This window comes from Ornithorhynchus anatinus, chromosome 14 (assembly GCF_004115215.2).
Source record: "Ornithorhynchus anatinus isolate Pmale09 chromosome 14, mOrnAna1.pri.v4, whole genome shotgun sequence".
NCBI lineage: Eukaryota > Metazoa > Chordata > Mammalia > Monotremata > Ornithorhynchidae > Ornithorhynchus > Ornithorhynchus anatinus.
The window spans coordinates 26876984-26894064 of record NC_041741.1 but is presented as its reverse complement, the minus strand read 5'-3'; the positions used below and the strand labels follow the sequence as shown (position 1 = coordinate 26894064).

General features: G+C 47.4%; 1 protein-coding gene across 1 annotated transcript in view; it reads left to right on the top strand.

Moving 5' to 3' along the window:
- Positions 1 to 15505: 15505 nt before the first annotated feature.
- Positions 15506 to 17081, top strand: part of LIN7A (lin-7 homolog A, crumbs cell polarity complex component) — a 68323-nt gene continuing 66747 nt past the window's right edge. The window contains exon 1 of the mRNA XM_029078535.2: positions 15506 to 15642. Coding sequence (XP_028934368.1) covers positions 15570 to 15642 — 73 coding nt within the window. The 5' untranslated portion in view covers positions 15506 to 15569. The remainder of the gene's footprint in view (positions 15643 to 17081) is intronic.

Genomic DNA, 17081 nt, shown 5'->3' with positions numbered 1-17081 from the left:
AGATCTAGTCCCTTTGGTCAGCAATTCACTTGGGCAAAATTACAAAAGAAGATCAAGGATATATGCATTATCCGGTATCAGATGAATGAGCTCAGAATATTAGAGCCAGATATTTCTATCCTTTCTTTTGATGGTAATCATTTTAAAATCACAAAAAAAAAGAGATAAATCAAGGAACGAAACACTTTTGAGGAGGACAGATGCTAAGGGTTAAGAAATAATAATAGTGATAATAATTATGTTATTTGTTAAGTGCTTACTATATGCCAGGCACTGTACTAATGGCAAGGGTGGATACAAGCAAATCGGTATGGACCCAGTCCCTGTCCCACTTGGGGCTCCAAATCTCAATCCCCATTTTACAGATGCGGTAACTGAGGCCCAAAGAAGTGAAGTGACTTACCCAAAGTCACACAGCAGATAAGTGGTGGAGCAGAATTAGAACCCATGACATTCTGACTCCCAGGCCTGTGCTCCATCCACTACATCACACTGATTTTGTTGTCATTATTAAATACTTCAAACTATTTACTTAGTTCACTCCACAGGAGTGCATCTTTAGAGGTATTTGTGGAAAGGAGGAAAAATATGTTTGATTTAGTTCTGGGAGAGGTAAGGACAACATTCTTTTTGAAAAGAGGATTATTTAAAGAAAAGAGAAGTTGGCTGAATTAAATAATTAAATGAACCTGGGGAAGAAATTTTCCTCAGTAAAAGCATACATTTAACAAATATTTTTTGCTGTATCATATCCTTAAGAAAGGAGAAGCACTTATGCAAGCACAATAATAATAACAATAATAATAATAGTGGTATTTGTTAAGTGCTTACTATCTGCCAGATACTGTACTAAGCTCTGGGGTAAATACAAGCAAACTAGGTTGGACACAGTCCCTATCCCACATGGGGCTCACAGTCTTAATCCCCATTTTCCAGATGAGGAAACTGAGGCCCAGAGAACTGAAGTGACTTGCCCCAAATCACACAGCTGACAACAGGTGGAGCAGGGATTAGAACTCATGTCCTCTGACTCCCAGGCCAGGGCTCTATCCCTTAGGCAATGCTGCAAGCTTTGAATTTTGTGATAATGGAAAATTCTAATGCAAAACCACACAAAAACCCAATAAGAAAATTCACAAGTCAGTTTGCTATAAATTAGTGATTTCCTTTTTTCTCTTCTTGGGAAGGAATGAGGGATTATAAATCCTTCTTTATATGATGGCTTTAGCTTTTGTTATCTAACATATGCTTTTTTCATTTAGTGATATCCAATTTTGGATTCATAACTCTACCATTCTAATTTTACTAATTTTCAGTGCTGATATTCATGCACACCAACTCTTGATTGCTTCTCTGGTTAATAACCGATGTAAGTGTTGATTAGCAAAGCATTATTTTTGAGATACAATAAGTGATGAATGTAGAATTTACATTTCTTAGTGATTTTAATGGGAATATGTTGATTATTTAAAATACGTAAATATTTTAACTCCCCTAGGGTCAGGGAGATATAGGCAATAGGATAATGAAGTATATTATTTCTCTCTGATAGAATTTAGTCATTTTAGATGCTATTCAGAGTGAACAGTTAGTAGTGGGTATTTTCTATGAGCAAGATGTGCTTCACATGACAATAGTGGATTCAGCTCTTGCAAATCAGCAATTACTGGACTCTAAATACTTTATTACTTTATAATTAAAACACTGGTAGAAGGAATTTTCTTAACAAGCCTACTGATATCTTATCAGTCACCACAAATACAAAGTAGAAGAATCATAATGCAAATTGAATTTAAACATTTTTTTCCAATTTTTTACCTGTTAAAAGGTACAGTCCAGAGAATGAAAATAGCCCAATAAGGAAAGACCAGCCACGTGTGATAATTAAAACACACAAAAAATAAAATTCTAAGTAAAAATTGACACTTTAACCTTGACTCATGCTTCTTAAAAGAGTATTCTAAAGGTAGAGAATTTTCTTTCTTTTTGTTAGTTAAAATGAATTTCTAACAGACAATGGGCTAAAAAGTTTTCAATATTTTGGCATTTATAGCTACACCACGTTCATAACCTTCGAAACACATTACTGCAAATCTTAGCCTCTCAGGTCCCTCTAATTATTGGCATTAATTGGAATGAACCAAAGAAATAAAGCACCCCTAAAACTTGACTCTTAAAAATGTTTTTTCTAGCTTGGTCAGCCTTTATATTAATACAAATTTCCAATTTTAATTTTTTAAAAAACTGCATTTATAGAGTAGCTTTGAAAAAAACCTACAAAAGATCTAATGATTTTGTCCTTTTGGCCTAAATTTTAAAACACACAATCCTTACTATCCTGGAGATTTCTTAGAATATTACATTCAGATCTAGATCCGGTTTTCTTTTGCCAGTACTGTTGCCTTTTCTCTTTTCCGTCTCCTACCATGCATCAAAACTGCTTTAGTACATATTTAACTATATTCCCAGTCATGCAAATTTATGTCTGAGGATCCAGTTGCCTTTCTAAATAGTTTACACAGAAAAATCCCTTTTTTAAGTAGGAAAGACCCTATTTGTTTTGTAGCAGAGGTAAGTACTACACTCAGCAGTGGCACACTAGTTGAATAGGGACATGTCAGCGTCCGTTACTGCAGAGAGTGCATAGAGATATTAGGTTCCATAGATCATACTGCACCCAAACTCCCAACATCCATCTTATAATATGTATTGAGATATATATATATATATAGTATAGTTGAAAGGCCCTGGTCCTGAGAGTCAGAGAATCTGGGTTCTAATCTTAGCTCACCATTTGTTTTCTGAGTAACTTTAGGCAGCTCACTTAACCTCTCTTTGCTTCCATTTCCTCATCTGTAAAATGAGGATGAAATACCTGTTCCCCCTCTTCCTTAGACTGTGAGCCCAGTGTGGGACAGGGAGCGTATCCAAACTGTGTTTTATCTATCCCAGCACTTAGTACAGTGCTTGGAATATAGTAAGTTTTTTTTTATGATAGTTGTTAAATGCTTTTTATGTGCCAGGCACTATATTGAAAGTTGGGGTAGATATAAGCTAATCAGGTTGGATACTGTCCATGTCCCAAATGGGGATCACAGTCTTAATACCTATTAACAAATATTGCTATTATTATTATTTTTATCATAATCATTACCTCAGGTGTTGAGTCAACTCTTACATCTGGAAGAACCCAAAGCCCTTGAGAAAGTTGGGGTTTGGGGATCTACTCAAAGAAACAGTCTAGGTTCACGCAAAATGACCATTCTTCTACAAAATGGCAACTATGATATTATATTACACTACACGCCTGTCATAAAGCGTGTGTTGTCATATGCATCTCCTTTTCCGATATTCCAGAGGATCACCAGGGACCTCTCTAAAGATGCGAATTATTCTTTTCAGCCAATATGCATGGGTAGGATCACCGATGCCCCTCCATCCAGACAAATGGGGTCATCGCCTCCTTGCCATCTACACTGTCAGGTGGAAGTTATTAGCTAGCAATGGCTGTCCACCCTTCCCAGTGGAACCAGAATGGGAACAGAGGTAGAACTGCTTCCTCTCTTGTCTCTTTCATTCATTCATTCGTATTTATTGAGCACTTACTGGGTGCAGAGCACTGTACCAAGCACTGGGAGAATCTTGCCTTGTCTTATGCCCTTGAGTCATCTCCGATCCATAGCAACGCCATGGACACATCTCTCCCAGAACTCCCCACCTCCATCTGCAATCCTTCTGGTTGAGTTTTATTGGTAAAAACACAGAAGTGGTTTACCATTGCCTCCTGTGTAGTAAACTTGAGTCTCCACCCTCGACTCTCTCCTGCTACTGCCCAGCATAGGTGAGTTTTGACTTGTAACATATTACCTTCCGCTCGCTAGCCACTGTCCAAGCTAGGAATGGAACGGCTATGCCTCTGCTTGACTCTCCCTCCCATAGTCGAGACTGGTAGGATACTGGAAATTCTCCAGGTGTGACTCTGAGAGAGGCTTGGGAGAGTACAATGGAACAATGAATAGTCACATTCCCTGCCCACAGCAAGCTACAATCTAGGGGGGAGACAGATAGAGGTCACGGGTTCGAATCCCAGCTCTGCCACTTGTCCGCTGTGTGACTGTGGGCGAGTCACTTCACTTCTCTGTGCCTCAGTGACCTCATCTGTAAAATGGGGATTAAGACGGTGAACCTCACGTGGGACAACCTGATTCCCCTGTATCTCCCCCAGTGCTTAGAACAGTGCTCTGCACCTAGTAAGCGCTTAACAAATCCCAACATTATTGTTATTATTACACACACACATAGTAGAAGAGACTGGAGCAACTGCAACTCAAAAAAAGGACTGAGAATATTGTTCCTCAAATTACTTACCGTACCTCAAGTGAAAAAAAGATTCCACTCTGAACAACTGTCTCAGAGATAGCTAAAGTGGAGTTAAGGTAAAGCTCAGGAACCCTTAGGTGAAACAAATCTGTTAAGGCGGAAAGAACATTTTTTTGAATAATCCTTATAAACCTTTTAGACAGTGCAGTCTACCAGAAATTTTTAAGTACTAAAATCTCCACTCACTTTGCGCAGACATAACCTAAGATTACAAAGCCCATGCAGCCCCTACTCACAACGCAATTGGCACAGGAACAAAGAAAGGGGGAAATTCTGGTTTTATTTATTTGGAGGATTTGTCTTGCAAAGCCTCCTGAGGTGATCTTTAGGAGCTGGTACTGTTACAGGATTGCATTTATTAACACTGCAGCTGGAAGATTTCAAGAAAATGAACTTGCCCTTCTGAGGTATGAAATGAAGTAGAATATTCACCCTGCTAGGAAACATAGCTGGGGAGTAGATCTACTGGGGAAGGTTGGAATTAAATTTGACCAAATGTGAATCAGTACTCCGTTTTAATGCGACAGACTTGAAGTCAGGATTTGAATTTGCATTTTCACCTTCAGTTATGACACCAGCTTTGCCGAAAAACTGAGGCTTGACCCACACCAAACCAGCGATCGACATTCAGATACGAGTAATGCGTTTGCGGCGATCCTCTAGACGGTAAGCTCATTGTGTTCAATCGTATTTTTTAAGTTCAGTCATATCTGTTGAGCGCTTACTGTGCACAGACCATTGTACTAAGTGCTTGGGAAAGTAAAGCACAACGCCAAACTGACACAATCCCTGTCCATAACTATCTTACGGTCTAGAGGGTACAGGGAACAGGTCTGACAATTCTGTGGTATTCTCCCAAGCGTTTAGTACAGTGCTCTGCAAATAGCGCTCAATAAATGCCTTTGATTCATCAGGGTAAATCAGCCATTTTTACGAAGCACCTCTGTTCAGGGCACTTGTAATAGCTTCGGAAGAAGAAAAGTCGTGGTGTCTGCCATCAGGAAGACAGCTGAGTTACATAAAGAACCTGGGTTCTTATCCTGGCTCTGCAATTTGTCTACTGACCTCATCTGTAAAACGGGGATTAAGACTGTGAGCCTAAAGTGGGACAGGGGCTTTTTCCGACCTACCCCTGTGCTTAGTACAGTGTCTAGCACATGGTAAGTGCTTAACAAATTCCATTAAAAACACACACACACACACAAAGCAACCAAGCCACCACAAGGATCAGGAGAGAAAGGAGCCCAGAAAGACCTCGGCCAGGGAAGCAGCGTGGCTCAGTGGAAAGAGCCCGGGCTTTGGAGTCAGAGGTCATGGGTTCGAATCCCGGCCCCCCCCCACTTGTCAGCTGTGTGACTGTGAGCAAGTCACTTCACTTCTCGGTGCCTCAGTGACCTCATCTGTAAAATGGAGATTAAGACTGTGAGCCCCACATGGGACAACCTGATTCCCCTGTGTCTGCCCCAGCGCTTAGAACAGTGCTCGGGACATAGTAAGCGCTTAACAAATACAAACATTATTATTATTAAAGACCTGGAAGGTCACCACTGTGGGAGCAAAACCCCAAGCCATTGTCCTCATACCAGCATGAAAATGGGGTATTTGACACAGTTGTGAGTCCTGCCTCAGATATACATCCTCAAGGGTTCAATCCAAACCTTTCCTAATTACTTTACAGCCCTCCTCTCCCTCTATTCCCTCAGAGAGGTTCCAACAAGTCAGAAGCCCTGCATTTTGATACTGGCTCTTCCACGTGTCTGCTGTGTGACCTTGGACAAATGGCTCACCTTCTCTATGCCTCTTTTTCCTTCATCTGTGAAATGAGGATTCAATCCTGCTCCCTCCTACTTAGACTGTGAGCTCCGGGTGGGACAGGGACTGTGTCCAACCTGATTAACTTGTATCTACCCCAGCACTTAGTATGGCACTTGGCACATTGTAAGTGCTTAACAAGTACCATTATCATTATTATTATTATATCATTCTTAGTATTATCAGCGTTATTATCATTAACAAGAAGGATCCTGATTTTGGAGGCCAGAAGACTGGCCATAGCCTAGGAGAGGTAATCCAGAGGCCACCCATCCACATCTACATCACTGTCAGTGTGGTACCCAACTGCCAAAAATAGCAGCTAAAGAAGCTCAAGTGAGCCAGCGATTCGTGCTACTGCTTATTATGCGTTCAGCTGCAACTCTACCTTTGGAGCCAGAGCAGCCCATTCCTCAGTGCTCCTTGTTTGGAAAATTACCGGTCTTGGAATATTTTGACTCATATTGGAGAAAAAGTATAGATGGCGAATTTTAGAATTTGTTATTTGGTTTGGAGCCACATTACCGATCCGCCTAGAGAAATCCCCATTACCTTGAATGACACTGGCCGCTGCCCTCATTAAACATACTATGCACTGGGGGAAACAGACCCTACTCCTGCCAAAAATAAAAAGTACAACACAATGTAAAGTCCAAAAAAAACCATGAATGTTTTGGCATCTGGATTCTGCGTATCCGGAAAATGCTATTTTCAGACTAGAGAAGCTGTATTCCAGAGTGTTCGGCACATTCGATGTAGCCTGTCTCCTGCTCCAATAAATGGTTACAGTGACCTCGGGATCAGGAATCTGAGACAATTTAGGGCTCCACATGAGTTCCCTGAAGTCCTTTCTAAGGATTGGATCCCAGACTAGTAGGTAAGTGAAGTTGGGCCTTGCTTGGTTGATAAACCCAGATGATCTGAGTTCTGTACAGATTATAAACTCATATAATTCATTCATTCGATAGTATTTATCGAGCGCTTACTGTGTGCTGAGCACTGTACTGAGCGCTTGGAATGTACAGATCGGTAACAGATAGAGACAGTCCCTGCCCTTTGACGGGCTTACGGTCTAATCGAGGGAGACAGACAAAAACGACAGCAATAAATAGAATCGAGGGGATGAACATCTCATTAAAACAATAGCAAATAAATAGAATCAAGACGATGTACATCTCATTAACAAAATAAATAGGGTAATGAAGATATATAGAGTTGAGCAACTGAGAGATAAACTCAGATAGAAACAACTGAGATATAAACTCAGTTATCTATCATATCTGGCTATTTAGGCCAGATTTGGTACTGTGCAATCTAGGGGATTCTACTCTAGAGAGTTCCCTCCCATTACTTTAATGTATGAAATAAAGAAGAAGAGCTGAACCTCCACAGATCTTCTGAAATTCCAGAGTAGCCCTAGACCTTAAACAGGAGTTGGCGGTCATCTCAGTTTTGCCTACATTTACCCAGGTCAATATAGGGGAATTTGCCTGTCAGTCAGTCAGTCAATCATATTTATGGAGCACTTATTGTATGCAGAGCACTGTACTAAATGCCTGGGAGAATACAATACAAAAATAAACAGGCATATTCCCAGCCCGAAGCGAGCTTACACTCTGCAGCGAACGGCAGCCTGTTCCCTGCTCAGTGGAAAGTGGTGGTCTCTGAGAATCCACAGTGCACAAAATGAGGTGTTTGTGCCAGGTGGGAAAACAGGGAGAAGCCAATACCTGATGCTCCCTGCTGAAGGCATGGCAACCGGGAAAACCTTGGAAAACCACAAGGTAAAAGCCAGGTGGATGGAAGGCGACGTAGCCAGGATCAAGGCACCGACCCTTGGTTCTGGATGGGGATCAGGAGTTCCGAGGCTCAAGCGGGTCAGCCAGAGACTTGGCTCATGGGTTCTAATCCCGGCTCCAACACTAGTCTGCTGTGTGACCTTGGACAAGTCACTTCACTTCTCTGCGCCTCAGTTACCTCATTTTAAAATGGGGATTGAGACTGAGTCCCAAGCGGGACTGGTCCAACCCGACTTGCTTTAATCCACCCTGACGCTTGGTATAGTGCCTGGCACATAGTAAGCACTGAACGAATGTCACAATTATTATAATTATTATCACTGTTAGAGACCAGGCTGTCCACGGACAGCCAGAAAAGAGAAAGAACACAAGATGAGGAGGAGGAGGAAAAAACTCTGAGAAGTAAAGGCTGGAGAAGGCTCGATATTTTAATCAGCTTTTGCTCTGCTATGACAGGATCGGAATCCAAACTAATTCTCTTCCCCTCTTCAAAACCCGACTTAAAGCTCACCTCCTCCAAGAGGCCTTCCCAGACTGAGCTCCCCCCTTTGTTCCCTCTGCTCCCTCTACCCCGCCTTCCCCTCTCCGCAGCTAAACCCTCTTCTCCCTCCTTTCCCTCTGCTCCTCCCCCTCTCCCGTCCCCTCACCTCAGCACCGTACTCGTCCGCTCAACTGTATAGATCTTCAACACCCTATTTATTTTGTTAATGAGATGTACATCACCCTGATTCTATTTATTTGCTATCGTTTTAATGAGATGTTCTTCCCCTTGAGTCTATTTATTGCCACTCTTCTTGTCTGTCCGTCTCCCCCGATTAGACCGTAAGCCCGTCAAAGAGCAGGGACTGTCTCTATCCGTTACCGATTTGTCCATTCCAAGCGCTTAGCACAGTGCTCTGCACATAGTAAGCGCTCAGTAAATACTATTGAATGAATAAATGAATTCAAGAGGTGGTCCCAGCTACTTATTCTGTTTCTTCCTGCCATCCGGGGGCAGGATAATGAGATGCATGACAAGGCCTAGTTTATATGAATGTTGAGCAAAGGGTTGACTATCCAAAACACTGAGGACCAAATCTATTTTGACTTGATTTTATTTTTGGTAACCAAGAGGAGGGGATGCTAGGGTTCCATTTATCACCTACTTTTCCAGTCTCCTCTGCAGTCATAGGTTCCATGGAGAAGCAGATTACTTTTAACCCTCCTCGTTTCAGAGTCCGGAGATGCTGGGACAAGGGAGATGTCTGCATATACCAACACTGCACATCGCCCCCAGGTTTGAGATATTTAATAATAATAATAATAATAATAATAACGTTGGTATTTGTTAAGTGCTTACTATGTGCAGAGCACTGTTCTAAGCGCTGGGGGAGATACAGGGTAATCAGGTCGTCCCACGTGAGGCTCACATTTTACAGATGAGGGAACTGAGGCCCAGAGAAGTGAAGTGACTTGCCCACAGTCACACAGGTGCCAAGTGGCAGAGCCGGGATTCGAACCCATGACCTCTGGCTCCCAAGCCCGGGCTCTTTCCACTGAGCCACGCTGCTTCTCTAAGTTAGTATTTGGACACTTGAGAGTTTGCTGTAAAAGCACATCGGTGCATCAACAATATAAGAATATGAAGAGAAACATAGATATCATTTCAATGATGCGGATTATTAAACTGATTGCTGTGACCAGAGGCTCGTGAGCTAAAGGGGAAAGCCTTCTTTTGAGCATTTTGAGCCGAGCTTTAAGATTAAGAGATAGAGCATGGGCCTGGGAGTCAGAGGACCCGGGTACTAACCCTGGCTCCTCCACTTGTCCGCCGTGTGACCTTGGGCAAGTCATTTAACTTCTCTGTGCCTCAGTTACCGCATCTGTAAAATGGGGATCAAGACTCTAAACCCCAAAAGGGACACTGACTATGTCCAAACTGTTTAGCTTGTATCTACCCCAGTGTGTAGTTCAGCGTCAGAGAAAGCACTCAACAGATATCATAGAAACCGATATTGAACTATTTAAATATTGTAACTATCTTGCAATTCTGTTCCAACTTGGCATTTTGCCTTTTGATCGATCATGCATACGTCTATCTCTCTCGTACAGAAGGGAAGTAGCTCGAACTGTCATCTATGCATTTTCTGTAGAAAGACTGAGCATTCGTGTACTCTGTAATAAGAGGTAAAGAACGTGGAGTGAAACTCTTATGCGGCAAGCAGGCAGTGCAGGTTTCTCAAGATGTTTGTTGGCCACAAAAACTGCCCATTAAAGAAGAGGTAGCTCTGGAAAGGAAATATTTCAGCTCCTTACGCAATATTGAGAATAGCCGCTAACGGCTCCGCAGACCACGGCTGAAGGAATTAGATAAAGGCCGCAGTGTATCGCACCAGGTGGGAGGCAGACATATGAGGGAACAGGGTATAGTTTCTCCTCAGCCTGGTGAAAAGCATTTCCCCTACAGGTGAATTTGTCGGGAAAGAACCTCTGCCCCTCTCCTATTCCTGCCAACCTCCCGACCCGGTTTTCCCCCTTTCTCCCCAGTGCCTGAGGTTTCTTGCCCTTCCCCAACACCTCAGCATCATGCCTTGTCTGCCCAGTCCCTCCCAATCCCAATTCTCAACTCTTAAATAAGTTTTTGAGCAGGTCCAACGCTGCCAGCTTCCATCAGGGGATTTCGCTGCCTTGGCCTTACTCTATTTGCACTGCCGGCCTGACACGCCTGGGGACTGGTGGGGGCAAGGGCTGCGCGGGAGAAGGGGAGGATGGGGGTTGGGGAGAGGGGGCCTGCCGAGGGGGTCTTCCTCCCCACCCCCACCTCCTCCTCCGCAGCCCTCTCTCTGCCCGTGGAAGGAATTGGCCGGCAGAAGGCACAATGACGGAAGCAACAAGGTTCCCAGTGGAAGCCAACAGCTTTAGGGTTGGTAGAAAAAAATACCGAGCAGCGAAAAGAGGAGAAATAGAACAGACGATGCGGGGTCGGAGCCGAGGGGGCTCGGGGTGCCAGCAGGCAGACTGGGGGAGACGGGCTTGGGCTCGGGAATCTCAGTGTAGGTGCTGCTAACTTTACACACCTCTGCAGCGGGCGTGTGAAAGTTGTGCTCTTACCGAAACACTGAAGGATTTTAAACAGTCACGGCTGTCGCTACCGCCAAAGCTGCCGCGGCGAGTGGATATTAGCAGGGGTGGGGGCAAAGGCGGTGCCTTTCTCACTGGGGAAGGTGCCCAATCCCCGCCATGGATCCCAGGACAGGGGGTGGGAGAGGTGGTGAATTCCTACCTCACCTGGCTACTGTCCTACTACAACCCAGCCCACACACTTTGCTCCTCTCCTGCCAACCTCTCACCGAACCTCGGTCTCATCTATCTTGCTGCTGACCTCTCGCCCTGTCAGACCTCTGGCCTGGGACGCCCTCCCTCTTCACATCCAACAGACAATCACTCTCCCCTGCTTCAAAGCCCCATTAAAGGCACCATCTCCTCCAAGAGGCCTTCCCTCTCTCAGCCCTCCTTTCCTCTTCTCCTCTCATTTCTGCGCCACCCTGACTTGCTCCCTTTATTCATTCATCTACTAGTATTTAGTAAGCGCCTACTGTGTGCAGAGCACTGTACCGGCTCCACGGCGCTTATGTGCTTATCTGTAATGTTGAATTTATTTATATTAATGCCTGTCCCACCCCCGCCCCCAGACTGTGAGCTCACTGTGAGCAGTGAATGTGTCTGTTATGTTGTTATAGTGTACTCTCCCAAGCACTTGGTATAGTGCTCTGCACACAGTAAGTGCCTAATAAATACAATGAACTGACTGATCTCAGCTCTTTCTGAAACTCAGTGAGGACAAGGGGTCCCCACAGACCCCTAGACCAGGCTGGGGACAGTGGGAAGGGTCATCTGGCTTTCTCCCATCCCCATTTCAGGGACAACCCTCTGCCCTTCCAGGAGCTTCATTATGGTCAGGGAATGACAGGGCTTTGCACACAGTAAGCACTCACTAAATACGACTGAATGAGTGAATGAGTGGAGAAGCAGCGTGGCTCAGGGGAAAGAGCACGGGGGTTCGAATCCCCGCTCTGCCACTCGTCAGCTGTGTGACTGTGGGCAAGTCACTTCACTTCTCTGTGCTTCAGTTACCTCATCTGGAAAACGGGGATTAAGACTGTGAGCCCCACGTGGGGCAACCTGATTCCCCTGTGTCTACCCCAGCGCTGAGAACGGTGCTCTGCACATAGTAAGCGCTTAACAAATACCAACATTATTATCATAAGCTCCGAGCAAACTGCATTCCTAGTGACTCACTCGTCCCCTTGCAGCCCGGACCCTGTGCTATACACTTGGAGAGAGGCTAGATGCCATCTGATTCGGTCAGTCAGTCAGTTGTATTTATTGAGCACTTACTGGGTGCAGCACACTCAACTAAGCACTTGGGAGAGTACGATATAACAATATTGTATATAATATCCAGTATCCGATGTGATGACATACAATCTGCAACGTACTCTATACCTCAAGTGGGCTACCTTCAAACATACAACGATGACAGATCTCAACAAGTGAGGGGCTCTCCGGTCCACCCCACCATGGGGCCGCTGGGCCAGAGCGCCAGGCCCAACCTCTCCTCGATCAGACGCACCAGACCCCCACCTTGAACTGCAGTAGACGATGGCTTCGGGGCAAAGGAGAAAAGAAAAAAAAGCATACGCTTTGAAATCATTTGTACTGGAATGGCCACACTGCCACACTGCCAGGTGGGAGGTACGGGCAAGGAATGTGTCTGTTATACTGTTACAGAGTAATGATAATGTTAATAATGTTGGTATTTGTTAAGCGATACCGTTCTAAGCGCTGGGGTAGATACAGGGTAATCAGTTGTCCCATGTGAGGCTCCCAGTCTGAATCCACATTTTACAGATGAGGGAACTGAGGCACCGAGAAGATAAGCGACTTGCCCCAAGTCACAGAGCTGAGAGGTGGCGGAGTCGGAATCAGAACTCATGAGCTCTGACTCCTAGGCCTGGGCTCTTTCCACTGAGCCACGCTGCTTCTCTTCATAATTACTCTTCCAAGCACTTAGTACAGGTGCTGAGCACACAGTAAGCACTCAGTACATATGACGAATTGATCGATTCCTTGCGGGAAGGGAATGGGTCTGTTTAATGTTATACTCTCCCTAGTGATTAGTCCAGGTGAACTGTACACAGTAAATGCTCCACAGATATGATGGATTGATTCACTGAAGGCAGGGAATGTGTCTGGTTGATGATATACTGTATTCTCCCAAGTGCTTGGTACAGTGCTTTGCACACAGAAGACAATCAATACGATTGGATGAATGAATAAATGAATGAATCGATTGACATTTGATTGTTTTAGTGGCATGGTGTTCCAGACATTGCCGGCTCTGTTCAAGAGATTAACTCATGAATTAATTGGTTGCGGTACTGGTTAAGCTACCACTATGTGCTAAGCACCGTACTGAAGCACTGGGGTGGGTACAAGTAATCAGGTTGGACTGGGGCTCGCAGAATAAGTTGGAGGGAGAGAAGAGATGTAATCTCCGCTTTCATCTGAGGAAACCGTGGCCCGGAGAAGTTGTGACTTGCTCAAGGTCACCCAGCAGGCAACTGGCTGAGCCAGGATTAGAACCCAGGTGCCTTGACTCCCAGGCCCCTAGACCAGAAGAAAGACATCGAACTCTAAAATAATAAACTTTCTAGAAACACCACACAGCCAAATTGATTACAATTTTTAAGGCGCACCTTCATTTAATCTTAAAATTGTTACGTGCTGTCCCCCACTTGAAAAAAAGACAAATTTTTAGACAATCGAAAAGAGCATTCTACACAGTCATCTCTGATGGGGGTTCTCCCTAAAAATACTAGCAAGGACGTAGAAGTGTTTGTTGTCACTCTAAGAGTTTCCTTTTAAAGCAAAGAGGTCTTAAACGTAGAGTGATGTCAGGGAGAAGTCTCCTCTTACTCTAACCCTTCTTACACAGAAATAACTTCCATTCACCTGTCTCCAGCAAGCCCAAGTTCCAAAATCCTTAGGTCGATATGGGTTATTTCCGCCTAAGTGAAATCGTCAGTACTTCAAGGTGCTAAAATCTTTCCCTTGAAAGCTAAACGATTCCAGAAAAGCCAGGAGACGGAAGGTTCTATTTTTTAAGGGCGAGGGAGGTCCTCGTCGTGACTGTTCCGTTTTTGTATCATCTGGGGGATAATCAGAGGGAAATTGTCCAGGCCGAATGCAGCAGGTGGCCTTAGGGGAGGGCGGGAAGGAGGGAGGGAAGAAAGGAAGGAGGGAGGGAAGGAGGGAAGGAGGGGAGGAAGAAGGGACGGAGGGAGGGAAGAAGGGAAAGAGGGAGGGAAGAAGGGAAGGAGGGAGGGAAGGAGGGAGGGACGGTGGGAGGGAAGGAGGGAGGGAAGGAGGGAGGGAAAAAGGGAAGGGAAGAAGGAAAGGAAGGAGGGAGCAAATGAAGGAGGAAGGGCAAAGTCGCGGGCCGGGGCATCTGGCACCGTGACCCAGGCTGGCAGCGGAGGGCTGAGCCGAAGAGAGCGTCACCGATCCATGAGCTCCCCATCAACGAGCGAGCAATCGCGTCTCCATCGGACCCCAGCGACCGGAACCTTTCCCTTTCCTTGCCGCTAAGCCCCAGTCCTCTCCCCCCTCCCCTTTCCTTCCCTCCTCCCTCCATCACACTCCCTCCCCGCGTCTCTCCCCTCCTTCTCTCCTTCCCTCCATCACTTCTATCCATCTTCCCTCCATCTCTCTCCCTCTCTCCGCTCTCCAACTCTCCCTCCAGCTCTACTCCCTCCCTGCGCTCTCCATCTCTCCCTCACCGTCTCTATCTCTCTCCCTCCCACTGTCTCTCTGCCTCCCCCATCTCTCCCCCTCCCCCGTCTCTCCATCTCTCCCTCCCGTCTCTCTGTCTCTCTCCCTCGCCCATCTGTCTCCCTCCCTCCGCCTTCCATCTCTCCATCTCCCTCAGTGTCTCCATCTCTCCCTCGCCCTGTCTCTCTCCGTCCCCATCTCTCTCCCTCCGCCCGTCTCTCCATCTCTCCCTCCATCTCCGTCCCTCCCTCTGCCTCTCCATCTCTCCCTCCCCTTCTGTCTCTTTCCCTCCCTCTGTCTCTCCATCTCTTCCTCCATCTCTCTCCCTCCCTCCCTCTTCTCTCCATCTCTCCCTCTCCCCCTCGTCTCTCCATCCGTCCCTCCCTCCCTCCCCGTCTCTCTCTTTCCCTCCGTCTCTCTCCCTCCCACCGCCCTCCCTCTGCCCTCCGTCTCTTCCTTACTGCCTCCCCCACTCCCTCCGGGTCGGTCCGTCTGTCCACCATCGTCTCCGTCCCTCCATCTCTCCGCCTTCCCTCCGACCGTCCATCTCCCTCGTCCCCGGCGGGCCGCGTCCATCCCTTGCCCGGGCCGGTCCTCCCCCCTCCCCTCCCCTCCCCTCCCCTCCTTTCCTCCCCTCCCCTCCCCTCCCCTCCCCTCCCCTCCCTTTCCTTCCCTTCCCCTCCCCTCCCCTCCCCGTGTCCGTGCGTCTCTGGCGTCTCTGGAGGTGTCTCTGCCGCTGTCTCTGGGTCTCCCTGCCGGAGGCCGATGCTGGAGCCCAGCGCGCCTTGGGCAGACATGGCCACCCTCACCGTGGTCCGCCCGCTCAGCCTGGACAGAGGTAGGGCCGGGACGGCCGGGACTTTGGGGGGGGGGCGGCCCGGGGGCTCCACCGGGGGGAGGGGGCCTGGGTGGTGGGGCACGGCCGGGGGCGGGGGGGGGGAGAGGGAGCCCCCGCTATGGGGGGTCGGGGGCCCGGCGGGCAGGGGCAGGGGGTCTCCGGGGCGGGATGGGGAAGAGGGGGAGGGTCTCCGGTGCGGGATGGGGAAGGGGAGGGGGGAGGACTCGTTTGCGGGATGGGCGAGGGGAGGAGGGGCTCCACTGAGCGATCGGAGGGGAGGGGGGAGAGGGTCTCCAGTTCGGGATGGGGAAGGAGCGGGGGGGACTCGAGTGCGGGATGGAGGAGGGGAGGAAGCAGTAGGTTGCGGGATTGGGGGGGGGGGGGGAGAGGAGGGTCTCCGGTGCGGGATGGGGAAGGGGAGGAGGGGCTCCGGTGCGGGATGGGGGAGCGGAAGAGGGGCTCCGCTGCGGGATGGGGAAGGGGCAGGGGGTGGGACGACTCGTTTAGCGGGATGGGGGAGAAGAGGAGGGTCTCCAGTGCGGGATGGAGAAGAAGCGGGGGGACTCGATGGCGGGATGGGGAAGGACCCGGCGGGGGGGCGGGCTCGTTGGCGGGATGGGGAAGGGGAGCAGAAGGGGTCCTCGGCTGCAGGGAGAGAGGGAAAGGTCAGCAGAAGCCCCTCCAACTGTTGGATCCCCCCGTGCCCAGGCCCGGGCATCCCTTGCTGAAAAATGACCCCGCTGGAGGGTTAATAAAAGGGGCAACCGGTCCGAGCATCCCGCAGCGAGGACCACGGAAAAGCTCCCGGCCCCGCATCGTCTCCCCCCGCATCACCCGCCCCGGGAACCCCGTTGGAGATCTGTAACCCGGGGAACCTGGTAGGACAACTTGATGGGGACCCTTTCGGGTCCAGAGATGATGCGGAACGGTAACCATGGCAACGGCGAGCGTACGGAGCGTGGAGGGGAAAGGGGGATTGACACAGGACGCTGCCGGCATGTAGGGTCCAGAAACACACTGCATAATCCCCCGTTTCACCCCCCTCGTCTTCAGCTGCCCTAAACTCGGGACCACAGACCATCGAGTCGAAGAATTAGAAAAGAGGCCATCCGTTAGAAGTGATGAATCCATCCCCCCAACCCCCCCAAAAAATGATTTTAAAACAATACGACCTCCTACCCCTTCATCCGTCAACCCCGTTCCTTTACAATTCCGAGAAAACTAGGGTCAAAATGATAGAAAGAACATTCTGTATTTCCACCAAAAGTTAAACGTGGGTTAAACCGTTTAAAAAAGTTAAACGGGCTAACGGACTTTAGCTAAAATGTATCACGGTACTGAGGAATGTACGGTTCCTAGGCAATGAAAACTTTTTTTTAGTGATTTGAAAAGAATAATGGAATTACATTAATATTGAGGTGTATGAAAAAAAAAAATCC